This window comes from Parambassis ranga, chromosome 16, assembly GCF_900634625.1.
Source record: "Parambassis ranga chromosome 16, fParRan2.1, whole genome shotgun sequence".
Lineage (NCBI taxonomy): Eukaryota > Metazoa > Chordata > Actinopteri > Ambassidae > Parambassis > Parambassis ranga.
The window spans coordinates 22,319,576-22,339,052 of record NC_041036.1 but is presented as its reverse complement, the minus strand read 5'-3'; the positions used below and the strand labels follow the sequence as shown (position 1 = coordinate 22,339,052).

The window sequence follows — 19,477 nt, the reverse complement described above, 5'->3', positions numbered from 1 at the left end:
ACCACATCTCCATTTTATAGATAACAGTTATAACTGACAGACTTTGCACAAATTGTAAACTTTGCACTTTACTGTACATATATTTTATATAGAGCTCTATTTTGACACTGAAATGTTCCAGTACAAAAACATTTTTCCTCACTGAGATTAACGTGACTATTTCTTCCTTGCTCAGTTGCACAAATGTGTTTTTATTAGGTCAGTCCTAAACCAAGAGGCTAAAAAAACGTATGCAGAGTTATAGCCTAAGAGTAGGCCATTTTGCAAAAGGTGTTTCAAGCAGGAAACATAAAGATTTAGAGCCATGAAATACAACCACAAGCAAGCAGTGTTAGTTATATAACGCCCCATATCGCAATCACGTGAAAATCATTTTTGTGAATTTGAGGTTTTGGCATCAACACCACGTCCCTTTCCAATACCTCACTTTGCTGCCGAGCCTAGTCAAGCTTCAGAAATATTTTACATTATTAATTATTCCAAGTCTGAACTTTGTTTATCAAGTGTCAGCCGATCAGATAAGCCAGAATTCTTCGAGGTTTGAGGCCTGGGTTTGCTTTTTAATGATAGCAGTTTAAACACGGTCTGACGAGTACCTGTTGAATGTTACCTTGTTATAATGGACTTCGGGTTTGGTGCTGGGCGCTGGGATGGCGGCTGCAGAGTAGCGACAGAGCGGCAGTCGACACAGTTGTGGGAGAATGCGGGGAATCATGAAACGGAGCATGATAGCTACTTCTTCCTGCGCAGGTAACAAGAAACAAACAGCATTCAGACCAGCGTCTGCTCTTGTACGTCTTCTGTTTATTTTAAGGGACTTGGCCTATTTTAAGGCATCAGCGCCACCTACTGTTCCGGAGTGTGGCGCGGGCAAAGGTTAAAATCTTAATTCCTCTGATGACTATGTATTACCAGCAAATTCTTCAAATTAAAAAAATATTAAACTGAAAACTAGCTTACTGCCAAACTGACTAAATTGTTAAACAGCCGTTTACATTGTTATTAATTTCACCCATAATTCTCTCCTCTGTTAAGCTCAATGAACAGATGACTTTCTGCCTCACCTCTTAATCACAGTTTTCCTCTTCTCGATTTCCTGTTACATACTCATGCCCAGTTGGTGGCGATAAACAGAATTTTAAAATGCCTATAAAACACACATGAACATCAAGAAGACAAAGCTGTCAGTGTTAGAAGTTTTGGAGAAGGGTAGTCTCAGAGCCCAGCCAGATCTTATTATTGAATTACGGGTAATGTTGTATTGAATTGAGAAGGCTGGAGTATCAGTGGGGTTTCTCTGGGTGCCTGCACATGTGGGAGTGGATGGTAATGAGTCAGTAGATAAAGCAGCCAAAATGGCCATAAGAATGAAGGTTAATTTATCAGTGTATGGGTGTGAGACATCCATCTGTCATGAAAGAATATTGCACAGCGCTGTGGCAGAAGCAGTGGGAGACTAAGGAGAAGGGGTGGCACTATTTTTCTATTCAAGACAAAGTAAATTTAAACCATGTTATCTTGGTCAAGGAAGAAGACAATCTGTAATTATGACAAGACTCAGATTAGGTCATTGTGGTTTAGCATGGGATCTTCAAAAGATTGGGAAACATGAAGATGGTCTTTGCAGAGTCTGCAACAAATTTCAGACTGTTGATCATGCACTGATTGACTGCTGGATATATAAAGATCAGAGAGAGCAATTATTTTCTGCTCTATTGGACACTGGAATTAGCAGAATATCGCAGCGATGCATGCTAATTCCATTTTAAATCAGCCACAGATAGTGAATGCAACAGCAACAGGAATCCTCTCCCTTTGAAATGGATAGGCATACACCAAGTCATTACTAACCCTGACCTGTGAGAGGCAGCAATATGCCATATGGCATCTAGTCTACCGGAAATAAAGAAGAAGAAGAAGAAGCAGTAGCAGCGGCAGCAGTAGCTGCTAAACCTCAGACGAAAGGTACGTTATCAAGTATATTCGATGACTAACTACTTAATTTCACTAAAGCTAGGAGCCAGCATGTAAATAAAAAAACGAAATCACAACGATTAACGATTAATTTTGTTTGTTAATAACTGCCTTAGAGATGGTGTAATCGGCACTTGTGTAGCTTTTTTGAGCTAGCTGCTCACGTAAAAGCTAGCATGTTGATTATCCCATGCTAAACAGAGGGCTAATAGTGCAACATCATAAACCATCTATCTATCTATCTAGCTCGGTCTTATACTAGGTTTAGAACTATATATACTATATACTACTCTATGGTTTAGAAGTATCATGTCGTAATACTTTAGGTGCGCAAATGCTGGCATTACAGGACATGATAGATCTGATACATTGATTTGAAAATCTGGATTGATTAAACTACACAAAGGCTCTTAAAACATTGAGGCAAATTTGTAACATATTTGCTTTATTGTAAAATCTTACATACATACACATGTTACTTGCATACATTTTTGCTGTCAAAGCAGATGTTAGAGTTCTGTGTTATTGTAATTATCATATTTCACTGGTGATTTGATCAAAAGTCTATAAGCATAGATTTACTTGGACCTGATATACTGTACGTTATCTAAGCAACCTATGGCCATATTACCATGTAAATTTATTCTGCCCAACATTAAAAGAAAACGGCTACATTTATCTAAAAAAGATTGTTTTACAGTTTAATTATTGTGACATTGCATAATGAGGTGACATGGTTTTCATTCAATATTTTTGCTTGTAGCATGGCACTGAAGTCCGGAGAAGAGCGACTAAAAGAAATGGAGGCTGAGATGGCTCTGTGAGTATTACTCATTTAAAAAGCTTGTCACCCAAATCACGAAACATTTTTGAATTATCTTAAATGGCACGTAGTGTGTTCACTACAAAGCCACTGAGATGCAGTGCACACTGGGCGTTGTCTGTCCAATGAATCCACAGTGAGGAGATGCAAGTTTTAATGATGCTGATGGCAAAAAACATTTAGTGCATGTGCTTCATGTGTGTAGGGAACACAGTGGACAATGTTTAGGCCTCTCTAGACCAGGGCTGGACTGGGACCAAAAAATGGCCCTGGCATTTTTGGACATGCCGGCCCACAATAATTACAATATGTAGATGAATACGACATACCAAACAGAAACACGGCTGTGCTATAGGATCACCTGTGTCTCCAATTGTGGCCAACCTCTACATGGAAGAAGTGGAGAGAAGAGCCCTGAGTTTCTTTCCTGGAACTAACCCCACCCACTGGTTTGGACATGTGGATGACACCTGGGTCAAAATCAAGACCCATGAAGTGGAGTGGTTCACAGAACACATCAACGCAGTGGACAGCAACATCAAGTTGACTTGGGAGGACACCAGGGACAACAATCTGGCCTTCTTGGACTGCACTGTTCAGTGGTGTGGAGGTATACTGGAAACCCACACACACAGACCAGTACCTGCTGTTTGATTCACACCACCCACTGGAACTAGGAGGACCTGCAGCACAGAGCACATACTGTACCAACCAGCTCAGAGGGGAAGAAGAAAGAGCAACATTACATCAGAAAGGCCCTAAAAAAATGTGGCAATCCCAACTGGACCCACTAATAACAGGAAGAAGGAAAACAACCAGCGGAGAAAGAACATCTCCATTCCATATGTGTCAGGAGTATCAGAGAAACTCTGTTGGATCTTTAACAACTATGACATCCTGGTCCATTTCAAACCAGTGACAGCACTGAGACAGAACCTGGTTTACCTGAAGGACAAATTTGCCAGGGAGAAACGCAGCAATGTGATATATGCAGTCCAGTGCAAAGAAAAAGGACAATAATGTTCACATCTTAGACAGAGAGGACAGATGGTTTGAAAGAGGAGTCAAGGAAGCATCTATGTTAAGCTAGAAAAACAACATCTGTGTGTCAGGTGAACTGTTGTTTTACACATCCTGTCAACACTCTGGAAACTGGAAACTTAAAAATACTAACTACTGGAGAGGCCAGAGTGCGGAGATTTTTAAAGACAAGAGACAGACATTAAGATTTGTCCCACAGTGGGGAAATTGCATTATTGCAACAGCACAGACACAGTAGAAGCAAACATAGGACAAGATAAAAATAATATGCAGTATAAAGTAAAACTACCAATAAAGATACAATAGAATACAATATTGCCCAGATGATGTGAATAGGTGGGAAACTTAAAGAGAGGGTAGCTCACAGGGACTAACTAGTCCTACAGCTGAAATAACTTGTTTAAGTTACCCTTGAAGAAGTCTAAAATGTTGTTTGTTGTTTTATAAGTCAGCTAAAGTTTTATTACTTGCTGCTTGTTTTTGATGCACTACTGTATGTTACTGTTTTGGGGTTATTATTTGGTAATAAGCTAAAAAGAAATGGGATTTCCTAAAAACTATACTGGAAAAAACAGAATTCCCAAAAATTAAAATGGGAAAAAATAAAATGGAATTTGGAATAAAAATAAAACAGATTTTATAGGGCCCTAAAATCTCACCTTACAAAAGCAGTTTTTTCATTAATTCATTCTTCTCTGCAACTGTGTCAGTATCAAAGGACATCCTTTTCAGTGGCCATTAACATAAAGACACCGCACACACAGTATAATGGGAAAGTCCAAGACGTTTTGTGCAGGTCAGAGAAAGAGGAGATTTACACAGGTCAGGGCTATCTTGTTATTCTGTCAAGCATAACATCATTAGGAAGAGCAGATCAAAGAAGTCACTGAAAACCCAACACTGTCCTGACCCTAATAGCCCTAATAATGAATGTATGCCTTTGACAACGGTACTGATTTTATTGTTGTTTTTATTTTTTTGCCCATATAAACAAAATTAATTTGTCTTTGCAGTTTTGAGCAAGAGGTACTTGGTGGTCCAGTACCAGTGTCAGGAAACCCATCTGTCATAGAGGCATTACCAGTAGCTTTGGCTGTTCCAGTAATAAGACCAATTATAGGCACCAACACCTACAGACAGGTTTGTATGTTTTTTGTTATTTTCATTTAAATGGTTATTTTATGTGATCTGTCAAATCTAATGTAAATTGTAGCTAGGTATACTGTATTGATCCTGCAAGGGAGTAGTGCAAAATGGTCAAAAGTAGTGCTGGACTGTCACACAGAGGTAAGCTGTGTGTGTGTGTGTGTGTGTCCAGAGCGCCACGCTAAGTGATTTCAGATGCGCAGCAGCTCATCGAGACCTCGAACCCGAGACCTCGAACCCAGGACCTCTCGCAACAAAAGCGACTGTCGTACCCCTACACTACAGGACACAGAGCCACCTTGCACAGAAGGTGTTAACTTTAAGAGCCCTAATAAATATATATCCGAGTCCTGATCGGGAGGCAACATCCGATTCCGATCAAGTCTGAAATCACGTAATCAGGCCCGATTTCCGATCACGTGATCGGATCGGGACATCCCTAGATTACACTCACTACAACAGACTCGAAGATCTCCAGCATCTTGCTAGTTGCTACACATATTGAAAGATCTGAGCTTCCTCAGTAAATAGTTTGCTTATTCCCTTTGTGTACACAACATCAGTGTGGTCCTTCCAGTTCAGACTGTTGTTCAAGGGAACATCTAAGCATGTGTCAGTAACACAACATTAATGTTATGTTTACACAAAAACATTTACCATAGACCTGTCTGTCCTTAATAAATAAAAAAACAACAACATATTATCGTGCTGGCCCATTTAGATAAAACAATGTATCCTACTTTTGGACTTTGATCAGCTGGCTCATTGAAGTGTTGAAACCTTCAGACCGTAGTTGCATAAATCGGATTGCCCAGGAACATAAAAAAACCGTCTCTGCCACTTGTGACAACTGTTCAGGGGTTTGGCTTAGTTCTTGAAAATATTCCATTAAGCTTTAAAGGAATATGTCATTATGCTTCACGTAAAGTTTGTTCAAAATACGTGCATATGCCCATCACGAGCAGATTCCTATTTATGTGCAGCAATCTCTGACTTCATCTTAGATAGTGGACAAACCATCGCTTTTCACACTCCTCAGAAAACCAGGAGGTAGGATGTGTTGATCTGCTCTGTTCTCTCATATCTGTCTCTTAGTACAGAGATTGTCTGTGAGTGATGATCTAGGGGACAGATTGTCCTTTTTGCTCCTGCACTACACCTGCAGCGTCTCCTGGGCAGGTATCCTGGACAGTGCTAGCAGCTGGTCATAACAGAAATCCAAAAGTGACAAAAGCAGCAAGTAAAACATAAATAAATAAAAAGCAAGAGAATCTAAGGAGTTGCTGCAACAAGTTGTTGTTTGAGTGGCACTATCTTAGAAGAGGTGGAAAGGGTAACACCATCTTGTTTGAAGTCCACAAATCCACAGACCGACATGTAAGAGAAAATTGAAGTCTATGGTTACCTTCCCAGGAGTGGTTAGTTAACAAAGATTACTCCAAAAGCATCTCATATAATGGGCCATTAAGCCACAAAGGAACTTGGGGTAACTGCTAAGCTAAAGGCCTCTCTCATATTTGCTAATGTTAATGTCCATGAATCCACCATCAGGAGAACACTGAACAAGTGGGTCATGTAGCAATACAACAAGCCCAAACGCATAAGTTGTTCTGCAAGAATGGTAAAGAACAGAGATTTTCATAATTTTGTAACATTAGATAATATTTTTTAAATAAATAGATGACAGTAATTTGTATTTTTTTATGAATTTGTGTAAAACTGATGTTTTTGAATTCCTGTAGAAATATAAATAATTCTGCAGGGCTCACAAGTTTTCATGTGGCACCGTGTGTCTGAAATGGGTGTACAATATTACAACCAAGAAAGCATCACAAAAGAACCATCAACAGATGGTTTGCACTGTTTTTCAAAGACCTAGTTAAGGCCTAATGAAAGAGATGCAGAAATATTCATGTGAATACTCTGTGGCTTTGGCTGTCAATATACTGGTTATGTCTGAGTAAAAGCAGAATGGATGCTGTCATGCTACTTAATTTTCCTATGGTGATTCATAAAGATAATCTTAATCTTATCTTATGCCCACAGGGCATATCTTTGTGCTATTTATAACTTTCTTTTCTCTTTAGGTCCAGCAGACATTAGAAGCCAGAGCTGCTAGTTTTGTTGGTCCTCCACCACCGGCCTTCGTGGGACCAGGTGAGCACAAATTATTAGCTTCAGTCGTGTGAGGAGGAGTCAAATGGCATATCTTAAGCTCTATACATTAAATGAATTGCTGTTTCACAACAGGATGTTTTGGTTTTTCTCTACACTTGGGTAGAAAGAATTTGTGGAAGCATTAAGCATCCCTTCTGCACTCAGTTACACTGAAGTTAGCTGAATAAATCTGCAGACAATCTGCAAATATACACGGTCGGTCAGAAGTATTTGAACAGTTTTTTTTAGTTAAAATTCAAGCAAGTCAAGTCCAATAAATAGCTTACAATGGTACAAAGGTAAGTGGTGACCTGCCTGGGGTAAAAAAAAAATAAGGTAGTGTTAATACTTATACATGTATGTCTTCCCTATAGAAATTGTGAAGAAATGACACTCAGAAGCTGAGGGAAAATTAGGCAGGAAAAGGTCTGGCAGACACGAAGCCACAACAGAATTGAACTATCAAACATGGGGGAGGAAGTGTGATGGTCTGGGGCAGCTTTGCTAGATAAAGGGTTGGTAACTCGTAAACAGTGAAAGGCACACTGAACCAAAATGGCTACCACAGCATTCTGCAGCACCATGTAGTGGTATGTGTCTAGCAGTGGTGTCAAAAGTATTCACATTCATTACTTGAGTAGAAGTATAGAAACTGGGGTTTGAAAAAAAGACTTCTTTAAAAGTTGAGTATCAACTTAAGCTTTTCACTCAAGTAAAAGTGTAAAAGTACTGGTTTCAAAACTACTTAAAGTAAAAAGTAAAAGTAACGTGGGGGGGGCTAGGACTAGCACTAGGCTACCTGTTTCAGCTGCATACTGTATATGGCAATTGAAAAATAATGCATTTTAGTACAACGCAAATAGGCTTTGTCATGTGCAGGTGCGATGGATTGAGTACCAGGGTGTCGGGATGGTATGTTTATACTTATCCAACCACAATCAAATTCGCTCCATTTTTTTCTTTTTTTTAAAATGAAAAGCCATCTAGCGACATCCTCAATCCTCCAAAGTCGCCAGAAGGGAAGAATGGTCCCTACCTATTTGTATGACGCGCTGTGATGTGTGGTAATCTTGATGATGTTTTATATAGATGAACATGAGCTTAAGCACTGCATTGCGGAAATGAAAAATTGTAAACCAAAACAATGAGACCGGGGATGAAACGTGCAAAGGTGTATGGTGTGCGATGTATGCTATGCTACGTTACGGTCAACAAAACCTGTGGCCACCCAGCTTCCTTCTCTAAATTCTAGTTGTCACCACCTACACCCACGTGACACAAATATTCCCATTACCATGACAACCACACTAACAAAACGACTCACTAGTACACGATCACATATGGCTCCTACAAGCTGAAATAAAATAGAAGTAACAAGTCTATTTTTAAAATGTAAGCAGTAGAAAGTACAGATGATTGTGTGAAAATGTAAGGAGTAGAAGTAAAAATTTCTACTTAAGAAAGTTAACAAAGTATTTTTACTTCGTTACTTGACACCTCTGGTGTCTAGTTGGTCAGGGGTTCATCCAAAAGCAAGATAATGACCCAAAACATGAGTCCAAAAAGCAATGACATAACTACCCCCGGAATAAAGAGCAAGATGGCAAACCAAAAAGGAAAGATTCATTTTAGTGTTTGACCGGTAATGTATAACTGGTATTTAAAAAAAAAAAAAAAAAATATTACAAATGTTGTAGTAGGTGGGCAGATTATGAAATTATAGCTGTCATGCTAGGTCTTTCCGATGTTTTATGTGCACTCTTTTAAATTGTATATGTCCTAGTTCCTCCTGTACGGCCGTCACCACCTCCAATGATGAGACCAGCCTTCGTTCCGCATATCCTGCAGAGACCCGGTAAGATTACCTTGCTTCTTGTTTAATGGGCAATACACGAGCAATCCAGTGACCAAGACACAGAGCAGATAGAGGAACAGTCAATAAAAACTGTAGGAACATCAAAAGCAAGGGAGAAATGAGTAACCGCAGGTTTGACAGAGGAGTAAAGGTAGCCTGGAAATGTTATCCATAGTATTGATTAGGGGTGGAATGGTTCACAAAATCCACAGTTTAGTTTCTATCACGAGTCTGAGGTCACAGTTTTCGGTTCGGTTTGGTTTACAGTGTTGAGGTTTTTTGTATTCTTTTAACACTCTGGAAATACCATAGATTAGCATAAATCAGTTCAGTGTTTCCCCTACCATTATATTTTTGTATATAGTGCCAGAACATAACAGAAGTCATTTAAGGTTACCTTTTTTATAGAACAGTCTATACCTTGTTCTTTTATCGAACAAATTAAATAGCCATATTTTATTTATTTGTTTGTACTGCTGCACGTCATTTGTCTGCTCACACGCAAACACACATGCACGTGAGCACACTCACACCAGCTTGTGTTGTTAAGCTCACCGTTCATGACATGCTAGTTAGACTGAACTCATTGACTACGCTAAGCTAATGATACTGATGCCATTAAAGTATGGTATAAAGTATGGTGTTTTTTTTATTTTGCCATTGAAATATGGAATTTACACCCAGCTCTGCAAGCCATGACAGGACCAGCAACAGCTTTGCATATGATTGGTGTGCAATGCTGAGAAGCTACTTTGAGACCGACCGCCTGTGAGTGCTTTTCACGTCAGTATCCAAAAGTTGCCAGAGAAAGTTACATTTGTCACTAGCTGCTTTTGACAAAAAACATTTGGAAAGTTGCCAAATTTAGTGAGAGTCACCAACACATGTCTCCGTGCCACTGGGAAAAATGTCTCCCTGCATTACTTGATGCACGTCCTGAACTGAACAAAACACACACCGAGACACGTTTACCAAACAGTCCAGATTTTTTTTTTCCTGAACCATTCCATGTCTAGTATTGATAGGTTGGCCAGAACATCACACATGTACTTACAATGCAATCCTAACATCTTTTCACAAAAAACATTGAGGACTGACTGGTGTCCTTAGTTCTTTATCCAAGGCTATGCCAACCATTCCACAGTTTGACTACCAGCCGAGACTGCCTGGGTAATTCCCGTTAGCTCCCCAACTTTCTGTACATCCAATGTTCATTTGAGGTTTGCTGCAATATTTTAATTATGTATAATTTAAAAATATGGTTGTATGTGTAAATGTTCTGTGTTGCTAGGTGGTCAGAGGCTGCAGATGATGCGACCTCCAATAGCACCACCTCTGCCACGGCCTCCTCCACCTCCTCCCATAATGCTCCCCCCTTCCTTGCAAAGCCAGATACCTCAGGGTGCTTCTCAGCCCATCCAGCATATTACTGCTGGGCCTCAGGTCAGAGCTCAAAGAAGAACACATTGTTAACAATTATTTAGAGGAGTGGTGAGCTAAAATCTCATTGTCTCAGTCTGTATATATAATTTCAGATGTGTTTTGACCGCAGGAATTAAGAGCTCTAATAAGTTAGTAATTGAAACGGCGCCCCAATCAGCCATTCCACAGTGTTTGTGTTGCTGTGTAGTTTCCGCTAGCGTCACAATATCATGTAACTGGTCATTAAGAGTCTGACATACCAAATAAGCTGACAAAGCTATACTGTTATGATTGTGTGTCCTTTTCATGTACTCTTCCATTGTTCCATTATTAGGGCCCGAGCACGAAACGTGCGAGAGCCCTATTGAAATGCAAGGCTTTCTTATTATAATTATTATACATCATTCCTCTTCCGGCTCCAGTATCGCCATATTGACCCCCTGAACGTGCTCAAAAACTCACCAAACTTGGCACAAAAATGTACCCTGACAAAAATGTCCCCTGACGAAAATCGCGACTTGACACTGTTGCCATTGGCGGGTGTGGCCGCATGGCTCTGCAGTGCCCCCTAAAGTGAGAAAATATTCACCGCAACTGCTAGAGACTTAACACTCGGTACAATGATGTATCGTCTCGTGACAAGAAAAAAAGCCTTTGGACTAAAATTCCACGACGTACAGGAAGTCCGCCATTTTTAAAAAAACCATGCGATGTTCCATTTTGCACTCCCTGCTCTTTTGCGAACTCCTCCTAGGGGAATTGCTCGATAAGACTGAAAATTGGTGCGCTTGCCCTTAAGGGGTTAGGGACCAAAATAAATGATCTAAAAAGCAGCACTTAGTCAAACTGTGGCGCCGCCACGAAGTTGACCCTTCGCCAACGGAAAGAGATGTTTTTGTGGCTGTATCTCCCACATACATTACAGTCATGCTGAACATCTGACTCTGCACGTATTGATATGCTGCTATGCAACAGTCACAGTTTTAGTGCACTGCTCATGCCAGTAATGGGGGAGAGAGGACGCGGGGTGATAAGGGTGACTGTCCCGCGGACCGCAAGGAGCACGAGGGCCCATCATCGCTGCTTGCAGCTTTAATTTTTTGTTGGTTCTGCTGGTTTTTACCTTCAAGTTTAACCCTAAGAGAGCGAAGAAAGAACCTGGTAGTTCCTGCGGCCAAAAAACACATATTCTTCTGTTTAACTTTCTCTGCTGTACTTGTAACATAAATAATTTCATCATAAATTACTTAGTTTCTTTTGTGTCAAAAGGATAACTAATTGATTTTGAAGTGTGTGTGTTGGTGTCATTTACTTAGGTTGGTGATCTGGCATCAATAGTGTCTTCCCCAACTATAAGACAGGGGGCGCCACCTTCTGCCAAACCAACACCATCAATCATCCAGGCAGCACCAACTGTGTACTCTGCCCCTCTTGTTGCCCCTGTTGGACATAAAAGAATTGATGGTCGGGCTCAGAGACAAGCAAGAATGGTATTTGTGTTTTGGACAATATGTAAACATTTCACATTTGTGTTGCAGTATATATTTTAAAGCACTTTGATTAAAAACACTGCACATCAAAGTGCTTTAAAATTATACTGCAAAAAATACTGTTATAGCAACAGGTTGCCTATTAATGAGCCATGTGTGTTGGAACTTTCAGGAAGAACTTGCAGCACAGGTTGCAGAGCAACAGGCAGCAGTGATGGCAGCAGGTCTGCTTGACAAAAAGGAGAGTGAAGACAGCAGTGTCATTGGACCAAACATGCCAGAATCTGACCCCCCCCACCCTGAGGTGAAAACTTTCATCTCCTTTCTTTGCTCTTAATGTTTGCATTATTCTGTGGTTTTAGAAAGATTATAAGAAGAATTTGAGCAGCATAGGGCCAAATGTATTTGGACCACCAATGGTCACATGGAATTTTTCGACATGGAATTTGAAAGTGCCGTTATAGTAATTTTAGTCCTTCAGAAGTACCATTAGTTTTTTAGCATCAGTTTCACCTCGTTCACATTCATTAGCAAAAAAGCATGAGTCATCCAGTCCATTATGTCCTTTAAGACATGCCTGATGTTTGAATAATGTCTTGTTTCCTCAGGCTTTATGTATACAGTGTTGCTTGAAAATGTATAAAACTATAGAAAATCATCTATATTTCTGCATATATTGAAACATTAAAATATTTCAAATGTGTGTTTAAAAAGTATGTGAACCGCAAGAATTAGCAATTTATTTTAAGGTCAAGTTCAGGTTAAGGTTCAGTTGTTTTCAGTCAATGGAAGATGTCATTGAATGCCCTGTTTTACTTAAACAATGGTGCTCTATCAAAGTCTGATCTTCACAACATGTGTTTGTGGAAGTGTATAATGACTATATCAAAGGACATTTCTGAGGACCTCATACAAAAGAGTTGTTGCTGCTCATCAGACTAGAAAAGGTTACACAACCATCTCTAATGAGTTTGGAATCCACAAATTCACAGACAGACTGCTGACAAGAAAGGTTCACATACTTTTGCAACTCACACGTATATAACATTGGATCATTCTCTTAAACAAATAAAGTGAAATGTTTCTGTTTTATTATTATTATTATTTTAGATTGATTGGGTGCTCTTTTACTATTAGGACTTATGTAAAATAGGTAATAAAAGAAATACAAAAAATTATAAAGGGTTCACACACTTTGAGTCAGCACTGTATGTACAGCTAGGTGTCATCTGCAAAGCAAGGGAAAATTATGCCATGCATGTCTAAGGTAGCATGTATAGGGTGAACAGTATCGGTCCAAGCAAAAAACCCTGTGGAACCCCGTTACTATCTATTGACTGAGTGTTGTTCTGTGTTCTAGCCTGTGGAAAGTGCTACAGAGGATAAAAGGAAAGCAAAGGCTGAGAAGGTGAAGAAGTGTATCCGTACAGCAGCAGGGACCTCCTGGGAAGATGCCAGTCTGTTGGAGTGGGATTCAGGTACAGAGCTGTCAAGCTGATGTGATAAAATCTTAAAATACAGGGTTGTAATGATATTAAAACCACAAAGTCTTCCCATGACTTTGTCAACCCATGATGAATACTGCAGGCTTCTTATGGTGTACCATTATGTAGCTTCTATTTTCAGCTGTTCTTTGCCACAGCAATTCATCTGTTTCCACCAAACATTCAGCATCTCTTCTGGCTTGAGACCATTTTGTGCTAAATGTACTGTTAAGGGACATTGTTTAACCTGGTCAGCCATACATCACCATTATTTCAGTGAAATTGGTCTGGAATCCCTCCCCTTCACAGCTAGCTACAGTCAGTACAAATCGTATTGTACCAAATGTAACTGTTCGGAAAATGTTCAACAATGTGAAATGGAGCAGGCTTTATATAGAACTTGCTTTTTATAGTTTTTATAGAAACTTGACAAAAGTCACTTCCTGGCATTACTACTCTTCTGCATCCTGTTTTAGATGTCTGTTGTTCATATGATAATCTGCTACAAGTTAGCCATGTCTCATGTGAAGGGAAACAAGCTGCTCTCCCCATAAGTCTGCTGATTGATGGGTGTTGCCAGCTTAGTATTTCGTCCTTAGCTCTGCCGAAAAATGTTGTCTAGGCAGTCCTAGTACAAGTCCTGTACTTTATTGGAATCGGTTGCAAGATATAGAATATCTTTTTTTTTCTTTCACTCCAGTGTTAAACTGTTTCCAATATATTTGTGTGAATCTTGTTTTCTCTCCTTGTAGATGACTTCCGTATATTCTGCGGGGATCTAGGTAATGAGGTCAATGACGACATATTGGCAAGAGCCTTCAGCAGATACCCGTCTTTTCTTAAAGCTAAGGTAGGATTGCTTTGTTTGATTTGTGTTCTTTGTATACACTTTAAGACAATGACAAAACTATACACATATTTAATATTTATAAAAAAGATATTGTTGTACTTGAATTCAACCATATGGAAAATAAGGTAATGTCCCAACCAGAGGGGGGGGGGGGGTAAAATATTTTGATACGCAAACCAAAAACTTCTTGTCTCTTATAAGTAAGGGTTAGTATCTTGCAGTACACAGTATAACTGTGTATATACTGTTTTGCTTTGACATTTGTAAACTTGTAACATCATGTTACATCATGATAAAAGTAAAAGAAACAAGTTTAGATTTGAGGCTAATGCCTTAAAGCACCTTTTTTATTTTTTAGTAATTTAAATTTGTAATTTTTGGGAAATATTTTGGTTCTGTGTAAATGGTTTACATTTATGTATTATTTTATTGCTCTAAAATATGCAAATGTGGGAAATAATTAATTTTGTCTCTGTCTGCATCGGGATCCCATGATTCTTTAAATAACTTGCTAAATGTAGAGCTGTATGATGAAACATGTCAATTCTTTGCACTAGTGTGCCTGTTATAGGTTATGAATTTCTGTATAGTCAGACAGCCCCCTTATTACATGCAAAGATGACTGACAGCAACTGATGCCTTTGTTCTTTGTTCTCTCCAAATGTCTTTCTAGTTAGGAATATTCTTTGTGTGTTTCTTTGTGTGTCCACATTTTAAACCTAAAAATAGAATGCATAATACGGTTTGTTTTTCATCATAATTGTTGTCATCAGGTGGTCAGAGATAAACGAACAGGAAAAACCAAAGGCTATGGTTTTGTGAGCTTCAAAGATCCAAATGACTATGTGAGAGCCATGCGAGAGATGAATGGTAAGTCTCCTACAGATAAAACACATATTTCCATGCCTTTTGATATGAGCTTGTGAGTGAATTGGATGATGATGTGCGAACTGTTAATGTAAATTGTAACTGATAGCCTTCCTTTCATTCATATTTCTTTGCCAAAATATAAAATGTATTTGGACAGCTCTCTCTGTAGTCCTGTTGCTCTTTGTCTTTGTCCAGGGAAATATGTTGGAAGCCGTCCCATCAAACTGAGGAAGAGCATGTGGAAAGATCGCAACATTGAAGTGGTTCGCAAGAAACAGAAAGAGAAGAAGAAACTTGGTCTTAGATAGTGTTTTGGCAAGTGAGGATGTGTATGTTGTGCTTACTAAGAGACAGATGATACTGCCAGTTTCTTTTTACTTGTCCAATAATTACACAGATTTTGTTTTCCTTCTTCCATTAAATTGCAATTTTTCAATTTTCATTGTGTTATTGTTAATTTTTGTGGATGTTTATTAGACATGCATGCAAAGATGCACATAAGACTGGAGCTTGTCAACAATAGCTACTAAAACCACCATGTTCATTGTAGTGTAATGTTAACTTGAATCACAATCTTGTGTTTTTAAGTCTTTTGATTGGAAACTGAAATAGATATTTTATTTAACTTTGTGTTTGACGATCCAAATCATTATCAATTTTGGTTGCGTGTTTAACTGAGTTTTTAGGTCATCATAGAAAAAACTGTGAAAATGGGCACAATTGCAGTGTGAAATTTTAGATGGTGCTTGCATTATGTGTGACCTACTCAGATTCTGATGCTGCCTCATGCTTAAGACATCTTAGTTAAAAATTCTTCAAAAATGAAAGTGCACTACTTAGAAAGTTTTTTGTTTTGTCCTGACTTTCTATATCTGACAAACTAAGAACAGTGCAAATCTGGTGTGTTGAAGCAGTAAAATGAAACTAGTTAAACAATTACAGCATGTAGAAATATTTAGAATTTTGGGACACCTCATAAAAAAATTGCATTCCAATAATATGATTGTTGTAAAGATATAAGATATTTTAGTTCTCTGAACTTCTAGTCAGGATTGTCCAATTTACATAGGACAGGACTTTAAAATTGCAGGGTCACATTGCTGTGACAGAAGCGAAAAACAAACAATGCTAATGAGTTAGAGGATTAATTCTTCAATTTCTGGCAGAATAAAGAAATACAGAGGGCTTAGAAGAAGAAAGGTAAACATGAGGTTCTTTTTATTTCTCTCTGCATGGCCACACTTACCACCCCACCGTGTATGATGGGGTGTCAATATGAATACAGTGATGTAGGTGGGATGCATTTCAGGAATTTCCAAAGTTTTAAAACAACCCACATTCATCATAGTAAAAAGCAGTTGGTACTTCTCCTTTAAGCCTCCACGAATAGACTGAGGTTTAAACGCATGTTTTTGTTTTCAGAGCATCCCTGCACAGCAACCCTTTCCTGTAAACATTCTTGCACATACAGATTGCAAAAAGCAACAAACACAACTGTGATACAAAAATAAAATCCAACTTAAAAACCAACAGGCTTTAATTATTACAGGCTGATACCTGTAATAATTTTATTTTTCATTTTCTCATACAGAGATAGCATAATACAATATATCACTTGTCACAACGGTTCACTGCAAATTAAGAAAAAAAGCCACATAGGAAAAAAAACAATTCTAGGGAAAACAAAAATCATCCTCAACCTCTGTGGGTTGCAAGATACCTGGAAGCTGAGTGTCAGGTGGACAGTGTGTTTTCTGTCCTAAACTTATCATGCATCAATGACTTTACAACATAAAGCCGTACTAGCTTCACATTCCTTCACCTTATTTCTGAAAAGACTGGAAGAAAAGGAGAGGAATGAAATTAAAAACCACTGCCTTGAATTACCTAAATAAACTCATCTGAGTGTGAATGTGTTTATGTGTGCAGTACACATATGTACTTGTTTGCTAGCATATACAGTGTATACCTGGTTAGTGTGTGAACCAGGGGCACTTAAAAATGTGGAACGTCATCCCAGTTTCCCCACCCTGCCCAGGCATCACTCTATGTTGAGGATGTGGCAGCTCTGCTGTTTCTTACAGCCAGTGTATCCCCCCTTTTAATTTTATTATACTCCAATGTATTTACTTTTCCAGCCCTCTAAGCTTCAACTCTTTGATCCAGCTTTCTTTTGTGTTGTTTTTTTTCTTTTGGAAATGCATACACACAGAGTAAAAGAGTGGGAGAGAGAGGCAGCTTGTGTTCTGATCGGTCAGCTGATTGATGTGCCACAGCTGCCCTCCTTTCAACCTCAGCCAATCTCCTTCCACTGACGGTAGAACTCAGCAACATTCTTAAGCTCCATGCCTGCTGAACCCGCTGCCTGGATTGCTAACTGAAAGACAGATAAAACAAAGGAATGCAGATTTTTTGAACATGCTTATCTTTGTAAAATAACAAAAGCCAATCTGACCACTACATATGCCACTAACTAGGTGTTATTGATTAAGCAGAAACAAGTGCAACACATATAAAGTTCCAATCAAACAAAGCTGCAAGCAGCATTTCAGGGTCATTTCAAGATTGGATGAAGAATGTGGGTGATACTTAAAAACATACTGTTACTTCCTGTGTAATGACGAAGGATGAAATTTTCAGCAGTGCCCCGGCCACACTGTAATACTTTTGAAAGAGTTTTAGAATGCGTCTATTTCCTATGGTCTTGAACACAGTAAAGTTCAGATCAATTGGATGAGGTATATCAGGAGTAAAAGGTTTTGCAGGAGGGTCAGAAATCGCCAAAAATGACCACAAATTTTAACATAGATTTTCAGGTTTTTGCAATAAACAATTACACAAAAACAGTTTAGATAAATTTTAGATAAATAAAACCAATTTTACAAGAATTTTATCCAAATCCAACACTAAATCCTACTTTCAGTGAATACTGTAGTGCCATGATTATTATATAACCCCCTGAATAGAATTCCTTGTAAGTGCACACATAAAAATCAGGTGTGGTCTCTAGTGTGCAATGAAATAGACTGGACAGCAAGAAAAATGGTCAGTTAAAATGTGATGCAACTGGCCTATAAATCAAGTAAACAGCGGTCAGCATCTAGGTGCTCAGCATGTGAGCTAGGCATCTCTAATTGGGCCCGAGCACAAAACGTGCGAGAGCCCTATTGAAATGCAAGCGTTTATTATTATTATCGGTTATTCTTAGTCCAGACACGGTATCGCGATTTTGACCCCCTGAACGTGCTCAAAAACTCACCAAATTTGGCACAAAAGTGTCCCCCGACGAAAATCGCGAGTTGACACTGTCGCCATTGGCGGGCGTGGCTGCATGGCTCTGCAGCGCCCCCTAAAGTGTGAAAATATTCACCACAAGTGCTACAGACCTGCTGAGCCTGTCGTTTTGAACAGATTGATATGCTAATGAGCTGATACTCTCATAGCGCCACCTACTGGCGGTATGAATTGGGTTCAGGCTGATTATCCATGTTCCACACTTCGTATTTGAACAAACTCCCCCTAGGGAAATACTCTGACAGACCCGAGATAATGTCACATGGTTCTGAAGACATGGCTGAGCAAAAGTCAAAAACGCCGTTCCACCGTGTGGGCGGAGCAACGCCATGAACTTGACCCTTCACCACATTAGAAAAAGCTACTGTGTTTCTTGATTTGTTGATCCTACCTGCCTCTTTCTCTATCATGACATCAGCCCCTGTGCACCTTTTCATATCACATTATCGTCATATGTGGGCGTGGCCACATGGCTCAGCAGCGCCCCCTAGAATGAGATCTAAGACCCTGTTTGACCTACAGACATGAAAATCGGTACACATATGTATCACCTCTAGATGAGAAAAAAAGTCTCTTGGAGGTATCCTCTAAAACGCACAGGAAGTCCACCATTTTGAAAAACCTGCGCCATTTTGCATTTTTCACTCCCCGCACTTTTACGAACTCCTCCTAGGGGATTTGTCCAATCTACCTGAAAATTGGTCTGGTTACTCTTAAAGCATTAGGGACCAAAAGTTATCAAAGACACAGCACTTCATCACACGGTCTGGCTGTGGCACCACCATGAAGTTGACCCTTCGCCAACACACAGAAAATGGATGTTTTTGTGGCTGTATCTCCCACACACTTCATCCTATGTGGATGAAACTTTACAGTCATGCTGAACATCTGATTCTGCACGCGCTGATATGCTATAGTCACTGCGCCACCTACTAGCCGGAGGACCTGTATTTTGTATGTGTGTTTCGGTGTCCTCTTCTGGCCTGGAGACCACAGCTCCTGCCAGTACCGGGAAAAGAGAGGACGAGGGACGATAGGGGAGGCAGCGGCTGCTGGTCCCACAGAGGAGTG

General features: G+C 39.4%; 3 protein-coding genes across 5 annotated transcripts in view; 1 reads left to right on the top strand and 2 right to left on the bottom strand.

Moving 5' to 3' along the window:
• LOC114448985 (aldehyde dehydrogenase, mitochondrial-like) overlaps positions 1–811 on the bottom strand; it is a 38,547-nt gene extending 37,736 nt beyond the window's left edge. The window contains exon 1 of the mRNA XM_028426273.1: positions 611–811. Coding sequence (XP_028282074.1) covers positions 611–727 — 117 coding nt within the window. The 5' untranslated portion in view covers positions 728–811. The remainder of the gene's footprint in view (positions 1–610) is intronic.
• Positions 812–1,881: 1,070 nt separating this feature from the next.
• rbm42 (RNA binding motif protein 42) lies at positions 1,882–15,554 on the top strand. The gene is made up of 12 exons (XM_028426226.1): positions 1,882–1,965; positions 2,738–2,794; positions 4,852–4,978; positions 7,072–7,141; positions 8,925–8,996; positions 10,288–10,439; positions 11,735–11,908; positions 12,081–12,212; positions 13,269–13,386; positions 14,145–14,242; positions 15,016–15,112; positions 15,308–15,554. The coding sequence occupies exons 2-12, from the start codon at positions 2,739–2,741 to the stop codon at positions 15,418–15,420; spliced, it is 1,209 nt and encodes a 402-aa protein (XP_028282027.1). The 5' UTR covers positions 1,882–1,965; position 2,738; the 3' UTR covers positions 15,421–15,554.
• smg5 (SMG5 nonsense mediated mRNA decay factor) overlaps positions 2,515–19,477 on the bottom strand; it is a 50,005-nt gene continuing 33,042 nt past the window's right edge. For 2 of the 3 annotated variants that reach the window (XR_003671932.1, XR_003671933.1), the window contains 2 exons: positions 3,329–3,480; positions 2,515–2,912 (listed from right to left, as the gene is read on the bottom strand). Coding sequence is in view for 1 of the 3 variants with exons in the window: in XM_028426225.1 (XP_028282026.1) it covers positions 17,406–17,489 (84 nt within the window). In the remaining 2 variants the exon portion in view is untranslated. Of the gene's footprint in view, positions 2,913–3,328; positions 3,481–16,643; positions 17,490–19,477 lie in introns of those variants that run through there. The other variant, XM_028426225.1, reaches the window with a different exon arrangement.